At 41.8% G+C, this 17,262-nt stretch overlaps 1 protein-coding gene across 1 annotated transcript in view; it reads right to left on the minus strand.

Moving 5' to 3' along the window:
• Window positions 1-17,262, minus strand: part of LOC128367861 (FERM, ARHGEF and pleckstrin domain-containing protein 1-like) — a 49,605-nt gene that overhangs the window by 6,172 nt on the left and 26,171 nt on the right. Inside the window, exons 3-20 of the mRNA XM_053328529.1 lie at window positions 14,251-14,355; window positions 14,112-14,154; window positions 13,815-13,893; window positions 13,002-13,099; window positions 12,413-12,527; window positions 10,499-10,646; window positions 10,298-10,393; window positions 10,047-10,210; window positions 9,839-9,907; window positions 9,656-9,749; window positions 8,603-8,807; window positions 3,936-4,120; window positions 3,733-3,822; window positions 2,155-2,288; window positions 1,137-1,218; window positions 796-1,033; window positions 568-698; window positions 373-441 (exon numbers count right to left, since the gene is read on the minus strand). Of these exons, the coding sequence (XP_053184504.1) occupies window positions 373-441; window positions 568-698; window positions 796-1,033; window positions 1,137-1,218; window positions 2,155-2,288; window positions 3,733-3,822; window positions 3,936-4,120; window positions 8,603-8,807; window positions 9,656-9,749; window positions 9,839-9,907; window positions 10,047-10,210; window positions 10,298-10,393; window positions 10,499-10,646; window positions 12,413-12,527; window positions 13,002-13,099; window positions 13,815-13,893; window positions 14,112-14,154; window positions 14,251-14,355 (2,145 nt within the window). The remainder of the gene's footprint in view (window positions 1-372; window positions 442-567; window positions 699-795; window positions 1,034-1,136; window positions 1,219-2,154; window positions 2,289-3,732; window positions 3,823-3,935; window positions 4,121-8,602; window positions 8,808-9,655; window positions 9,750-9,838; window positions 9,908-10,046; window positions 10,211-10,297; window positions 10,394-10,498; window positions 10,647-12,412; window positions 12,528-13,001; window positions 13,100-13,814; window positions 13,894-14,111; window positions 14,155-14,250; window positions 14,356-17,262) is intronic.

The raw sequence follows: 17,262 nt of genomic DNA on the forward strand, positions 1-17,262 counted from the left end.
ACCAAATGGCAACGAGTGTTTTTAGGCTCAAATTACCTTAATGTATATAAGCCAGTAAATAATTCTGAGTGGGCACATGTGCTTCTGTCTGTTCTGACACCAAATAACTTGTCATAGCAACTACAAAATATATAAACTTGAACATAAAGTAATACAAATATTAATGATTAGAGAGCCCCTGAAGAAACAAACAGTGAATATAAATGAGCAAGCATGTGCTATTTTTCCCTACAAGAACTTTTGAAGTTTCACTACACTACGCGTTATGTATAGCTGTAAATGATGAAAGCGTGATTATTTTTTCTACTGAGATCACTCAGCTAAATAATTAGTTCACTAACACAACCTAATCTCAAAAGAGTGAGGTGTTACCAGGAAAAACATTCGTTGCTGTAGGCCTTTTCCAGACAGTTTGCTGAGGCAGCCTAACCTGATGAACTCCTGAGAAAAGAGAAAACATGTATCATTCATTAGACCCATATTGCGCTGTACTGGAATAAATTGTAATATCAAGTAGATGTTGGAAAATTCAGATATGGTATTAAAAACCTCAATCTTTAAACTCACCCGACCAGGAACAACAAGATTGTCAGTGCCAATCAAATCCTTCCTCAGCTCCAAAAGCTTCTGGAAGTTCTCCATCTTGATTAAGCTTCCCTGGAGCTGGTCCACCACCTCAGACACATCTGCCAGAGCAGCTACAGACAGTATAATGTGTTTTAGATTATTCTGCTGTACTGGAAAACCTACAGTAAAAACATGCCTATTTGAAAACACAAAGCGTGGGCGTGCTACCTCTGCAGTCTCTAAAGTCCACATGAGTAGCCGGGTAGTGTTTGCACAGACGCTCCAAGATCTGTTTGTAGTGAATGAGGCGGTGCAGAGGCCGCAGAATGAAGACATTGAGGGGGATGTAGCAGACTTTTTGCAGCTCAAAATCCCTGCAGAGACCCTCTAATTTGCGGGACGCCCTGCATGCCTTTTCCAGCTCCAGCAAAACTTCAGACTGCTTATGCAGGTTTGCTGTCAGCGGCTATAGACAGATTTAAGTTGAAAAAAGGCACACATATATGGGTGTCAGTGCATTACTGCAATTATAAATACACTGTAGAATTCAACAAAGAGTAGTGCCTCACTTTCAAGCCTTGAAGGTTCTTTAGCATGACATCTCCAATGCGCTGGTAGTCTCCTTTGATGTGAGCATTGGAACGTCCTTCCCTAAAACAGATAAACATCAGTAGTTTTTATCTCTAAAACTTTACAGAGCGATTGCAGACAGTCAGTTAATTGACTAAGCTACACAAAAGCACTTAAAGCTTATTGATTATTCAACAAAGTGTCAGCTCAAGCAAGAAAAATTCAAATTAAGTTGGCAAGAGGTCTTTAAACTTAGGAAGGAAATCCACCAGCAGGTGTCTCCCTTGAGCACATCTTTCCCCATACAGGCTGAAAGAGTAATGGGCTGGCATAACTGGATTCATTCAGAATATTTGATTATTTGGTATAACATGATAACAGCAGCTTAACAGTTCTTTATGGAAGCATTTCTCAGTCTGTAAAAGACACCTTACCTTGTCTATGACAAACAGCTTTCTAATCATGGCCACAACAAAGGTAGGTACATACTGTAACTACCAATATTTGAATATGCAAAATAAAAAAAAGACACATGCAGCAATAGATGATTTGCATACATATTTGAGTGCAATTCCTATCAGCAGAGTAGACTCTTATATTAATTTCTGTTTTAAACTGGTTACAGGTTTTGAAATAAAAATACTTCATGTCTGTAGTATGGCTGTAAATTCTGACAGCCTAACGAGCTTTATGCATCGCTGCCTGCATGTCTGTATGAGTGTGTGCATGTGTGATTCAGTGTGTGTTAGATAAAGCGCAACATCATTAAGGAGATCAGACAGAAGAAACCCACCGGCTAGAAAAGGCTGGCTTTGGTGCAGCATGACTGTTGCCATGGAGACAATAGCTCCTAAGGTCATCTAAAGGGACTGAGTTGCCCTCTCAGACTAAATGCCAAAAAAACTCATTAAAAAGGAGCGTATAACTTGTTAAAAATTGGACCAAAACCAAACCAACACATCACTGGATGTGTTCAAAACCCTGCAGGGACAAATGTGGAGATAAACAGAATCTCACCACAGAGCTAGTCGCTGCTCCACCTCCCTGAGAAAGCCTGTGTGGAATTTGTGCAGAGGCTCGAAGGTGGACAGGATTGTGTTCTTCAGAGAGTCTGGAGTCGCCTCATCCTGCCCTACAGCACTCTGAAAAGACTGAGATCACAAATAGAAAAATATAGTGAACACACGAGCAATTTAACATGGTGCAACTCAGAGAATTACAAACCGTGAACATTTCTTGGGTAAATTTAGAAACCAGAGATTAAATCTTTGAATCTTTCAGTCTGTCTTTGATGACTTTGAGAGTCTAGAGTCTCTCCACTCTGACTTGAAAGGGACACTGTGATTCCACAATTACCAAAAGCGATGCCAGAGGTATTTTCTGGTTCAGAACAAATTGACCAGTTACTTGGATGTGGTAGGAATGAAAAACTTTAAAAGTGAACTAATTGAGTATTAACCTGGAGTGCAATTGTTAGCTCTTGATGAAATCATGTAACTCAAGTCCAGATTTTTCTGGTCTCAAGTTTGTGCAGGGTTGTTCAGGCAAGATCATAGAAATGCTCAATGATCAATGCTATGCTAATGCAGATTTTCCCAGGATGCCTCCAAAAGCCTTCTGTCTGTGTTTCTGCTGTTGCACTTGAGCCTTGCAATGTCTCTTAAATCTTTTAATTGCCCTAGGATGAATGGAAGAATCAATAGCCAATCATTCTTAACATTGTTGTTTCATTAAGTTAGATTAAAACCAAATGCTGCATGTTGTGCGTCTGGGCACAGCAGATAGAGAAAGGCCTTATTAAAGTGACGTGATGGGAAAGGGAAGTGGGTTTTAAGAAAAGTGAGTGTTTCTAGAAGGGCTTTAGAAGATGGCCGGGGGGGGGGGGGGTACCAGCTGTTGTTCAGATGACTTCACCAGCAGCAGCCAGTGTACGGGAAGGGAGGTAGCACGCACACACGCACGCATGCACAGCTGAAAAAAGAACAGGGACGAGAGCCAACCCAAATATTTATGAGATGTGTTAAAGGCTTCTCTGAAAATTACAAGATGAAAAAGGCTGCAGCTTTTAAAACCATCAGTGAGAAAAGAGTGATGCATTTTCTCCACATGCATACCCCAATTCAGATAAGCGCCGCCTCTTCAGCACATCCTCCTCGTTTGCAGTTGAAGGAGTGGTGCCGCACATTTAATATCCTGTTTTCTGCTGCATTTCCATTGAGATATGATCAAATTAAATGATGTCCATATGCTTGTACCCTGCCACTGAAATCTAAAAGGAGCAGACTGAAACAGGGAGTCTCAAGCAGAGGGAACATGCAGCTGTATCCATCTATGTCTTTAAACACAAACACAGTTTAGTATTCACGGCCTTGAGTGAGAGAGATAAATGCATTTCAGAGCACGAGCGTAGTGAATGAATAAAAAATGTAATCGCATCTGCCAAAATATTCCTGTGTCACTGCCTGCCTGTGTTTTGGCGGGCGCTATGTGATGGAGCAGCTAACCGGAATAATCAATGTTTTCTCCCCAGAGGACATCGCAGGAGACAACAAACAGTACAGCAACGTGTTAGCGAGCGAACTTGGTCTGTCTTACCACAGTCACTACCTCCAGGTCCTTCAGATACGTCCTTTCGGTGGTCAGCAGCTCCTTTGCAATGAAGTAGGCCCGATCTGTTGGAAACCTCTGCAAAGGAATAATAGCAAAGAGAGGACACTGAGTGAGAGCAACTGAATGATCCAACTACAGTTTGAGCAAGTTGAACTTTTCTAACAAATGCTCCTCATTAAGCAACAAACCTTCCTGCGAACCTCGTCTTCATCGTCAGTGCGAACGCTACAGGCGTCATTGAGGAGAGGGCTGGTGAGGGGTGAAGGCTGTCGGCCGTCAGGACTGTGACTGCACAGATCCAGTGACTTCTGACCATTGACCATGCTGTGCGAGTGACCAGAGGATGCGGACAGATGAGGGCTGTTGGATACCACTACTTCACGAGGTCAAGTAGCAGCAGCAGTGAGAGGAGAAGAAGCCAAAAGTTAAAAAGTGATTCAAGTATGCATGAAAACAATATACTAGATGTGGGCTAAAATTGTCTTAGCATTTGCAATCTAAGAATTCAAATGGAGTCAAGTGTACATAATCAGGTAAGTTTTCAAAGTTCAATTTCAAAAACATTGTGGTGATTTGACCCAGGTTCAGTCTTTCTCAGACACACTAGAAAGAACATAATGATGTTCCGCTGCGGATTTGCCTTTAGAAAGTGGAAAATCAAGCATGACTCACTCTATAGACCAGACAGGTCTGACAGCCTTTTGCAACGTCAATCAATACACAAGCTGAGACACATACTGCAGGATGATCAAGAGGAACAGCTTGCTTTGTGTCATCTATACCCTCAATGCCCACTGAGCTTACTTACTATGTCTTGGCAGAAACTTGCCCACCTCTCTCTGATGTCATCTGGTGTGTTAGCACAAAAACACAGATTACATACACACAGACCAGTGCAACTCAACTCTTTTTTACACTAAAGAGGGAAGGAGTGGAAACCACAAACTCAATCAAATATTACAAGATTGCTACAAATGAGTGTAAGTAGCAAAACTTTCTGCAGTCATTCAGAGGATCAACCAATGCTACAACACTACACTACAGGGAGGATGAGGGGGGAAAAGTCTACAACTTCCATTAGACGACAATGCTGGGGTCACAAAAAGAAGATTCTGAAATCTCACTTCATAAAGGTCATCTTTATTGACTCTAGTGTGACATATATACATTGTTAGGTTAATATAAATCTGGAGAAAAGCAGCATAAAAAGATCCAGTCAGCATCTGGAGTAAGTGAATAAATGAGAGAGTGAGTGAGAGACAGGGGGAAGAAAGGGTAGAAAAATAAGAATTCATGCAATATCTACTAGGTCAAAAATGAAATATAAAAAAGATCATTATGAATGTTACAATTTTAATAAAAAGCCTGGTAACACTGTGATTCTGTTATTGCTGGTAATGAGTAAACAATATTCAGTCAATGAATACTAATCAGTTTTACATTCAGTTTACTTGTAATAGTGACACCGTGAGCTGTAAAAATACTGTATACTAATGTGCTGCAGTTCCTACTCATGGTGCATGTCTTTGAATTTACTAACATGAATTCTACAATCGGTCATATGAAAATGTGAAATCACAGTGAAGTGACATTGAGCGCTAACTGTAAATTACAGTACATACAGAACATGCAGAGAGCAGCCAGAGCAGAACAGCATGATGTGTACCAGGCTTCAGTCCTGGTAAGTGTAGCAGTGGTTGCAAACACACACAAATCTCACCCACAGACCTGAGACTTTTTGTCGACCCACCACATAGTTTCAGGTTAGAAGGATTGGAGTTAAATTAACAATTTTACACATTTTCTATGTGCTCTAAAATTCCAGGTCTAGGTCTAAGGGGGTCTTTGTGCACCAGACTGGGTTCCCCTCGCACTGTAGTGATCCAGTAACTCTCACAAATAAATTATCTCTCCGAGATTTTATGTTTAATAATTTATTAATCTAAACCTAAATTCAATATGGACTATAAAAGTGTTATGAAGACTAGCTATCGATCCAGGCATGGTGCCAATTAAACATACAAATAAACTACAAAATCTCACTATAAAAAATGCTGCGTGACGTCAATACTAAAAATGTCTGGGAGCACCGAAAAAGCAGCTGACGTTGATGGATGAGCCAAGAGATTTGGTGCTTTGAGGTGTTGCCCTTAAACTGCCTTTCTCACACACACACACACACACACACACACACACACACACACACACGAATACTAAAACCTGACTATGTCTTCCTGCATATTACGAAGCTCCTGTCATCCTGGTCTCTCTCGTCTGGAATTATTAACTGTTAGCTGGATCACTGCAGCAATGGAAACCCAGTTGCTGGTTATCTGCCCCCACCCCACCCTGACCCCCACCCACCAACCCACCACCACACATAGTGAGCGACAGAACAGGTTTACATGCAATTGCAGCTTGAAAGAAAAACGAGACAAGATATGTATGACAGTTTCATGCTGACAGACAAGTGTTTACATGGGACAAAGAAACAGAAAGAACAGAAATTTGACATAGAGATCATCACTTTCTCAAATGATGAAACAACACAAACAAGAGGACAGAAGTGCAAAACAAAACTGAAAAGGAGACTAAAAAAATATGAAAGTGCAGTGCTATTTTGCCAAAACGATTGCATACTTGGCAATATTTGGAAACAAATAAATGAGTGGACATCATAGCTGTAAGAGGACTTAGTGAGGATGATACCAAATTACCCAGATTGCCAGAGATACTAGAGCATTAGTCAAGTGCAGAGGGGCATGTCAATTGTGTGCGCAAGAGCAGTAAATTGTTGTTGAGAGGCTAAACTACCTCTGAAACATCCTTTTCCTTTCACCCCAGTCTGACCATGCCACGGCCTACTGTTGTATTTATTGTCTATTCCTACCATGTTTGTGACTAAAACATGACCAGTAACTGGTGTTTCTGTTTCAAGTAAGAAAAGAGCAGAGACTACTGTAAACATAAACAATATTGAATACCAATCAAATGCTCAAATTGGTATTTGCAGCATATGGATTTCTTTCCACTCCGATATAAAATACTTTACACAGGACATACTACTCTGAGTCACAAGTCAGATGCCAACAAGAAGACAACATGATTATTTCCCAAAAATGCCTACAAAGTCAACAAGTACTGCCACAATTAAACAGCCACAGGTCTTTGAAGACAACAGAAGGTCAAGATAAAAAACACTTTTGTCTATGTCTATGGACAATTATAGGATGATACTGTAGGTTTATTTCCCTAGCGGAAGTCATAAGGCATATTAGACATAGACACTGAACCAAGCATTTAACAACTCTTACTCTACAAACAGTGTTGTAGACTTTAGTTCAGAAAACTCAAATAATGTGTGAAAACGTGCAACTGGAATGATAATTTCTCTTTTAATCATCCTCAGGTTTTAAAATTGCAAAAGCAGAGCCACTAATTCTCTGCCATCGCTGTAGTGTTTTAATTACTACAGTTAAATGTTAAATCCTAACATGGCACTTGTGTTGATATGCAGGGACATGTTAATACAATCAAAGAACTGGGAGGCTGAAAGGTAAAGCCCCTCGACAAATGATAATACCCTCAACAAATTCCTTCCTTTATGCAGTCTTGCAAAGGGAAGCACCTCCCAATGAAAGAGAGATTTAAGCTAGACTCAGCCTGTGCCTTAGTAGGAATGTGGTGAGTTGAGTACTCCCCTGACAGAAATAATCTGTCACCTAAATGGACACTTTTTTCCAGATTGCACCACCCTAACCCAGAAAAACCATTTCAAACTCTCTAACAGAGAAGGTTTCTGTGCACTAACAGCTGAATATCTGTCCATCTTCCTCGTCACTGAAGGCATGGCATCTGTCCTCATCTGCCTCCTCATCCAATTGGAGGCTGCCAAAGGAAAACTTGTTTCTAGGTATAGGGGAATTGGATTTGGCCTCCACTGGATTGCCAAACATGAGCGGGCTGCTGCAATTGCCCCTGTTGGTTTCCACCTCAGACTCACTGGACTCTGAACCACTTGTGGTAGAGCAATCATGCATTTGAACTGCTCCCATATGTGTGCCACCAGCCTGCCCTAAGCGTTTCTTTCCATGAATGGCTCTGGTCCTGCCCGGGGCTGAGAGGCCGTTTGCTACCATGCGGCGCTCAAGAGCAGCCATACGTTCAACCCGAGACAGGACAGGACGCGATCCTTGGCCTGGCGAAGATGTTCCCTGGTTTGGGTCTGTGTCAGATTGGTGACGTACTTTGTGGAGCTTCTGTAATTGAGGAGAGCGGCTTGGGATAGGGGAGAACCTACCCTCATCAAAATGAGGGGGAACAGAGCAGTAGCCGTTCTGCTCAGCATGATTGAGGGGTCTAGCTTGATGGAAGGAGTCCATGGCAGGACTGGTGGAAACACTCATCTGTGGGACTATATGAGGCCTGCTGCTTTGCCTTTCTCTACTATGACCACTGACGTTCACCATAGTGCTATGAAGAGGACTTGGGTGTGACCTTTGGAATGACAGCTTGGCGGACTCATGGCTCATGCTGAGTGATGGTTTTGAGGAGGAAGGGGAGTCCCTGTACCACATCCTACCCAGATAGTGCTCCTGCTGGGCCTTCATGGCCTCATTTATGCTCCCAGAGCCAGAGCCAGAGCCAGAGCCAGAGCCAGAGCCAGAGCCAGAGCCAGAGCCAGAGCCAGAGCCAGAGCCAGAGCCACGGTGAAGCATGGCCTGCTCCCTATAGCTGGGATTCAACCAACTAGCCTGGTCCCTGCCCATATTATATTCACCATCTACATCAGTGCAGTCAATGTGGGGGATAGAAGAGCTGCTGCTTTTAGCAGCCTGAGATGCTGGACCTGTACTTTGATGTTCTGTGTGGGCCTGCCGTGTTGAGCCTCTTGTCTCCTCGGTCCTGGACACGGACCCCGTTCTGTCCTCATGGCCATTTCTCTGAGATGGGCTTGCCCTCGTTGTCCGCGATGCAAAAGGGTCTTCTGCACTCACCAGCACTGACTCCTTCCAAGGACGCCGAGGAGGAGAGTCAATTCTGTCCCCAGGAGCACCACTCTGACAGAAAGAAGCAGATAATCCAAGCATTCAGTGTACATTTTATTAGTGATTTTGTTCAGTTCAATTATCAATGGTAATTAAAAGCTAGCATTTTTACTTAAAGGAACCCTGTTTTTGACCCCTGTGGGACCATGATGCACTGTTTTGATGGTCAGGTTTGTATCCTATCTTGTACCATATGTGCATGTACACATTTCTGTACAGGGCTGGCACAAATACCTATTCCTGCTGGTTTCTTTATCGACAGTGTGCCAATGTGCCAATAAATGTATCTATACTCTTGTAAAAGGCAGGGAAGAAGAAGGCTGCTGGCCAATTTAAACATGGATCTAAATTAGACATACAAGTTGACATACCAAGGTCCAAGCAATCTAATGCAACTAGGAACCTGAATTTGCACCAAGCAGAGTGACAAGAAGTACGAAGCCCTCTCTGAAGAGGGCTCTAACAGATGGTTTTACATGTTTGTTTGTAGACCTTGGCAGGCTCAGGAACTCTCCTGTAGCGCAAACTGCCAAGATCTGAGCCTGCTTTGAATCCCAGGGGAAATAACAGTCTCCTAATATAAATAAAGAAACACATATGAACAGTTATTTTTTAGATTTTCCCTTCCTGTTCCAATAACATATTACAATAAAATTATGTACAAAAAATATGACCAGGAATTACAAAAAAGTATGATGTAAGATTTTAAAATACATAAATGGCCTTGGATAACTTTCCATGTGAAATAACTGTGTGTAAGACAGCTCCACAGGAAACCATTAATAATATGATCACAATGACATGCATAAGGTGATGCAAGCCATATACAGCTAACTGTACTGTAAGACTGAGACACTCACTTCTGTTGGCACTTCATGGTGGCGTGGTGAAGGCAAAGGGGACAGACGGACATTGTGTTGGACCCGACTGTTGTGTTGGACCCGACTGTGTTTCCTGGCAGACAGGAAGTTGAAGGTCAGTGTTATACACTACGTGTACCTACTCCTACACCAAACATGTCAAACGTTTGTGGAGCCCTTTACCTTTCAAACGGGATCTTTTTAAACTCAGACTCCCTCACATAATCAATCACCTGCTTCTGTGTACGACCACTGAAGAGACAAGTACAGGAGAGACAATGATGAGTTATTGGGCCAGAGCTGTACTACACTGTTAATGTGATGAGCAGAAGCTGCTGTGACTGCAGTCCTGGAAGACTGGCAGCAGCTTCAGTATGCAAGCACTCACTACCTGAATCTGAAGGAGGATCCTCGTGTGAACAGCACAGGCTTGGGCTTCGCCTTAGGTTCCTCAAAGAGGCGAAAGAAGGCGTGGTATTCGACACAGATCTTCCAGAATACTTTACAGCAGTCCCTGCTGGCCATCAGAAACTCCAGCGTGTCCTGATATGAACTCTGGTGCACACATAAAGACATAACTTATAATAACAACTACTGATGGGTTCTGTATTTTACGCAGTATGTTTCAGTAAGTTAACTTACATTTAAGTCTGGCCTCAGCTTGATAAGGAAACGTTTCCTCTTGAAGCTCAGTTTACGCACTTTAGACCAATTGAAGGCGTTTATTTTTGTGTGTCCCTGCAATGATAAAAAATTTAACTTTAACACGCTTTAAAAACACTCTTGATTCTTTCATCAACCATCATCAAATACAGTGTTGCCCCACAAAGTATTGTGACTAACCTGAAAGACCAGAACACCTGTGTGTGCCACAGCAAGGCTCAGCCTCGTGCCTTCACGGTCCTTGGCAGGGTGGAGGCGAATCCCATACATCTCTAGTTTGCGTGCCACTTCTAGTAACTGATAGTCTGATTCTGCTGGTGTTTGACCTCTAGAAAAAACAAAACATAACAGTAACAACTTAAAGGATAACAAACCTCATAAAAAGACCAATGCACCAGTATTGTCTGTTCTGTGTCACTAGCCTCCATTGTTGTAAAAACATATCATTGACTGGGTGACAGGTTTTCAATACTATGAACACAAACAATGTAGTTTATTTGAGTCAGTTCTAGATACACCATCCTGCTGCTGTACTAAATGTGTATTAATCCACGGCTGATAATAATGCCCAAACAACTTCACTTTTTACTTCTATTTCAGTAACATTTGTTAAAAACTACAGTGCCCAGCTGTTTGAGGTAAGTACTATGCCTATTTTAAAAGTCAACTGTTTGTGACCTGTTTTCTAAGGATTTAAGTGTTCAGGAGGAATTATTGAGCTTGAGCAGAGAGTCAAAAACATGGTATGGATGGAAAGTAGTGAAAGATTGTTACTTATGGTATTTTCATTAGATTTGCTGACAATAATAAAACAAAAGATAACACCGGCCATATAATTTAATCCATATATTTGTATTGTGAAAAAGGTGTATGTGTTCAGCAAAAGACTACAGTGAACTAGGCAGCAGTGAATTAAAACAGAGCAAAAAGGGCTAATTTTGCTTACAGATTTTAACACTTTGACTTGCCCGGTGCAAACTGCAGCCTTCATTATCCTTTCAGCCAATTTTAGACAAATTAAATCTTGGCTCATCGTCCTGCTGTGTGTCTCAGAAATTGAGGTGAAATGAGGCATGTCCGAGTGGATCCTGGATTCTCATATTTATCAGAGCTTTTGGAGTGGGGGTGGAAGGTCGGGGAGGGGTGGCAAAAGCTAACTAACTTTGTGAATTTTTATCGGTGGATAAGTCTTCCTGTTTCCTGTATGTGGCACTTAATAAGATATTTAATTTAGCATGGCACGCAGCCAGCAGCACTGCAGCTACAGTTATCAACTTCAGTAAGAAAGCCTTGGAGGGAGGAGAGGAGGGGAAGGGGGTAGGGTTGGGGGAGGTCAAAGAGAGCAGTCATATCTAATGGCGCTCTTTTCATATATCAGCTGCCCACTGTTTGTCCACTGTGTCTTTAGAGATGAGAAAAGGGTTGGCAAAGCTTTGGCTCGCATTCACACTTGTGCACTTATGAGGATATTTTGAGGGAACATGGTAGGAGGAGATAAGGAAGGGTTCCCTTAATGTGTTCCCGAAAACACACACCTGCAGATACTTGGAAAAATAATGACTGATCAATAACAAACTTAACTTAACACAACTATCTGCTTTAAACAGCTGAGAACAGAGTAAAACAGCAGTTGTCAAAGGAGTGAGTAGGTTAAAAACACAGATTTTCAGCCATTTGTTGGCTTGGAGGAAGATTTCAGTAATTAGTCGGGAGAAACACAAGCTTTTGTTAATAGGGTAGTAGACAAACTCATATCCACTCCTAGATACAGAAGGTGTGACAGAGCATACAAAGACTAGCTTTTTTGAAATCGATCTAAAGAAGTGCATGTGGCACTCTGAGAAAGAACCCATTCATGCAATTGTTGCTTTCCTGAATGGGTCACCTGTATAATAAAACTTCTCCTCCGGGACATACACAAGGTTGAAACAACTTTTCTTGTTCACGGGAAGAGAGGAAAGAATAATCTGTGTTCAGCCATGGCTTCAGTGACCTTATGAATAGAGCTAAAAACAAACTACTACAGGACTCCAGGAATGTCATATTTAAAGATCAGCACAGGAGACAGTCTTGATTTACGAGCAGCCAACTCACACATGCTTTGAGTGAGACTCCATTATCTTATCAATCAGAGGCATTTGATCCGGGATGTAGTTATTATTGAGGAGGTGTGACCGGCACTGGCTCTCCTCAAAGTCCCCAATCTCAGCTGAAAAATGAGAAAGGAAAAGGTACGTGTTATTGTTGTAATAGGAATAAAACAATGGGATAACTGGACATAAAAACTTGTTCTTCCACAAGATATTACCAAATATGGTGTTTTTTGTGATACGAATTGCTCTTATTACATGTCTATTGTATATGCAGACACAAGATTTATATTATCTCCATCAGTGTGCCTGTCGTCTTTGATCACTATTGGGACAGCTCCCATGGTAACAGAAATGTCAGGTTATGAAAATGCACCATGGTGTGTGTGGTTGCTCTGAAGCAGCTCTACAAGATTATGTTCAGGCATCCGGCTGAAAGGTATCCATAGTAACACAGAGATAATCAATTCGCAACGGCGCGCAGTGTGCTATATGACAATGTTTGATGCTAAGCTCTATGACACTTATCTGATCAGTTGACTCTTTGGTCTCTTGAGCTAAATGAGGAAACAGTCATGAGTCATAGGACTTACACTGGATAATGTGGGAGACCATCAGCGCGGCACTACTGTCATTGCAGGTCAGACGTCCACAAGAAACATCCTGTTTGATCTGGAGGGCAAACAGGTACCTGGAAACAAACAAAGACGGTTTTCACAGACTCAAAATTTGTGGAGCAGCTCAGGAACACTATGTGCTGCTGCATTCAAATGTAACAACCAAGAGTAAAACTATGAGTGAAATTCTCCTCCACAGTTATGCAAGATTTTCTTTGACACACAAAGTAGGCGTACGTGCACATTTTTTATATTAACTGTAAGTAATTTATCAAAGATTAACTGTATCATGTGTTACACTGCTACCTCTCTTGGCTGCAAGCCAGAGCAGGAAGTAATATGGTCTTAATAAAATATAAAATAAAAAAATATATATACTGCTAATATCCACAAGCTTCTTGAACACTTAACAGCATATATATAGCTGTGTTAGAGGAACACGACTTTCTGTATGTCTAATATTTCTTCACTTTGACTGTGAAAACATGCGAGTCATGAGCCTACTCTGGAACGAGGAAACAGAAACCAGAAAATCATTAGCGCCACACTAATCTCCAGAGATCTAAATCAGAGACATGGCAGTCGTGACATGTGAATTGCATAGCTCCGAAGGGAATAAATCTTTTGGGAAGCGGTGCACATGTATCATTTATGCCTCCACAATTGCTTTCAGTCTCAGCTGAAGTCATTTACACCGACTTATTGTATATACACTATAATGCACGGACAAATGCAAATTGGAAGACATGAAGAGATGAAGGAGGTTTAATTGTGTAGAAAGGAGCTCACCTCGTCAGCTCTTCCATTAGCTGGGCATGATCTGGAGGGAAAAACTTCACAGCGAACCTCAGGATTGTGTGCTTTGGTCCTGTGCGGGATAGATTAATTTGGTAACAACACAAAAGAGATGTACTGTAACGGACGTTGCATGGTTGAAAATTACAAAGTGTATTTCTCAAAGTGAGAGACACTTTAAAGTGGAGTGTAGTTACTCTTCACTGATTTGATGGCTATCCTCACCAGAACATTCAAGGAGAAAGCTTAGTTAAAAGAAAACCTAACAGTAAACCATTTTGAAACACTTACGTCTGAGCTGCTTGATAATGGGCTTGATATGGTCTATCCAAACCTATGGGAAAGAGAAAAGCTTCAATGTGTAGCTTGTCTAAACAATACAAAATACTGAGATTTATAAGATTTCTCTTTCATTTTCTTCATCACTTACCATCATCTTTTGATGATTCTGAAACTCCAGCCCGAAGTAGTCACCCTCGATAAGGTTCATGTGGGAACACACCAGGTCGAACAGCACCTTGCCTGAGGCTTTTTGCTGTGAATAAAAGGATAAAATAAATCATTCTTGCACTCTGCTGGGTTTTTATGACCATGTACAGTAACTATATCTATTTTCAATCTGAACATTTGTTCTGAGCTATTAAATCCAAGGACATTGTGACATTTATTTAAATAAAAGACAAGCAAACTTCAGGACAGCCAAATGACGAAGAGCAGCCAGAAACAAAAGAGAGCTCTGCTTTCTGAGGCTGTCAAACTCTCTAGAGTCACCCAAATAAATGACAGCTCTAAATGAATTCCTGGCCCTCAAAGGCTCAGCTGGCCACCAAAAATCCTCCATCAGGTAGTGCTGCAGCTAAAGGCGGGATGGACCCAGTCTTTGATCTGTGACTTCAGTGTAATTTCTGTCAGTGATGATTGACCGATGGCCTTTATGGCTGTCACAGTATCACGATGGGGTAAGTGACCTCCTGACTATCTCCGTCCTCACCCACCCCACATACAGTACACACAAACATTTTGAAGACTGACCTAACCACCCACTTTCTGACAAACCCCTGCAATGTGACCACACACAAACCAAGAAAAAAAAGCCACCACATCTTTGAATGGAGAGAAACTTTCCCATGTAAGGTCAAAGAAATGTCAGGGATTTCCACAAAACATTTCTTCTGCTGCAGACGGTTTAAAGACACACAGAGCTCTGTCAGGCACACAACCGGAGAGTTTCTGCCTGGCTGCTTCCTCGTGACTGGTTTGCACCAGTGCGGAGCATATCACAGCTACAGAATGTGAGTGTTTATAGTAGCAGTTCCCCCTGGCTTGGATAATGATCCAGGGCTGTGTCTGAGTATGTTTGAAGGGAGCCGTGTCTCCTCTACTTCTACACAAAAGGACAGCGGCTTGCTATGGCACAAGCTACTTCAAGAATCCCCGTCATACAGCTAAGCTGAGTTAACATCCTGGCCAATAAAGGGTTTGCCTATCCGTGAATCTATGCAGTGTTTTAAAGGCAAAGCATGACACTGTCTGTGTTCCTATTAACGCTTAGAGAATAAAAACTTAAGCTCTACCAGCTTAGTGAGAGGGTTTACACTTCCACAACTGAATCCATAATCTTCCCCAAACAAGCTCCCCCCTCCTTTCACTGCTCCTCCCTGTGACAGTCCTTCCTGTGTGAAGCGCTACTATCTCTCTCCAGGCTGCCTGACGCAGAGCAGAGGGCATCCTACCACGAGGACCAGCTGTTTCCATATGGTGATGAAGCTGATGAGGGAGTCCTCAAGGAGGCTGGAGGGAAAATAAACATACCCTTCACACACACATATACACACACACACACACACACACACACACACACACACACACACAGCTTCCTAATAGACTGCAGCCAGCAGCTGAGAAAGCCCCTGAATTAATTCTATATCTTGTGTTTTCTGCACCGATATGGACAAATTTTCTCTGTAGAGGCTCCAGAAAAGTGAGCTGAGTACAGTTAAGGCTAAAGAGTGTGTCTGTCTCACTGGAGCACTCTAATATCCAGCCTTATAAATCTGCTGTCAGTGTAAAATGACCACGAGCCAAGCAGAGATGGGTAAGGCAGAGGCTGATTAGAGCCGGGCAGTGCTTGATTAAATGCAGCTGTTGCAGACTGGAGTTATAGCACTGCCATTTGACATTGCTGCAGCCAACACAATAAGACTGCTGTCATTAATGAAGCACTAGTCGCTGAGATTGACTGTCGTCATGATGCAGGCTCTCAGAGGACACTATGTAACACAATACTCACTCTAAAGTCACTGAAGTCTTGTTGCAACAATATAATGATGGAACCAGGCATAAGAGCAATTTGTCTTACACAGTTGGTCATTAGGCCCAATTACGGACTCAAATATGTTCAGGTGAGGTAATACATACTGCATAAGATGCATAAGATGTGAGACAAGTATGTGGATACCCTGATGAACATCTCATTATAATACAGTACCAGAAGTATTAATATGTGGCTATTACAGCCTCCACTCTTCTGGGGTGAGGTTTTCCACAAGATTTTGGAACTGGTCTGCAAAGATTTGCGCCCATTCTGCAACAAGAGCATTAGTGAGGTATGGCACTGATTTTGGGCAATAGGGCCTGGCTCACAGACACCTCAATAAATAAATAAATAAAAATTATGGAGCTTGTTTTGTGCACACAGGCATTGCCATGTTGAAACAGAAAATGACATTCCCCAAACCAAAGCTCTAAAATATCATTGTACTCTGTAGCATTAAGATTGACCTTAATTTGTTCGTTAGGAGCCAAAAGCTCCAGACCTAAAGCAAAAAAAGTATGTGTACAGGCTGTTCCCTTGGCCAGCTACAGAAGACTACATTAATTTAAAGACTCAGATGTCTAAATAGTTCTAGCTTATTTCTTTGCTGTGTAATCACAGTCTACAGTCAGGGTGTCACAAAATAGCACACTTCACTGATGATAAAGGCTAGCAGTTGTATGATACTACCATTAGTTTCTTTGCTAAATTAACTGCCAAATGCTATGGAAAAAAACATGCTAAGAATAAATAGCCAGGCTAGCAGACATGTGGGGCACAGCACTGCTTTGAGATAAACACTAATGTCAGCTTGTTAGCTTACTCAGGTTAACACTAATGTTTAGCAGGTAAAATGTTTACCATCTTCAGTGATAGTTAATTATGCTAGCATGCTAATTTTGGCTAATTGGCACTTAACACAAAGTACAGCTAAGGCGAATGAGAAAGGATTTTTCCTGCCATATTTATATGACAAAACATATTTTGTTATAAACCAAAGTATTGGACAAACACAAATTTTAAACCTATGATGGCACCAGATGAAAATATGTTGAAAAATAATTACAAATGCTCCTGTGTGGGAACATTGAAATCTACCAATTGTCATTATCCGTCCATCCAAAGCAG

Source organism: Scomber japonicus, chromosome 11, assembly GCF_027409825.1.
Source record: "Scomber japonicus isolate fScoJap1 chromosome 11, fScoJap1.pri, whole genome shotgun sequence".
Lineage (NCBI taxonomy): Eukaryota > Metazoa > Chordata > Actinopteri > Scombriformes > Scombridae > Scomber > Scomber japonicus.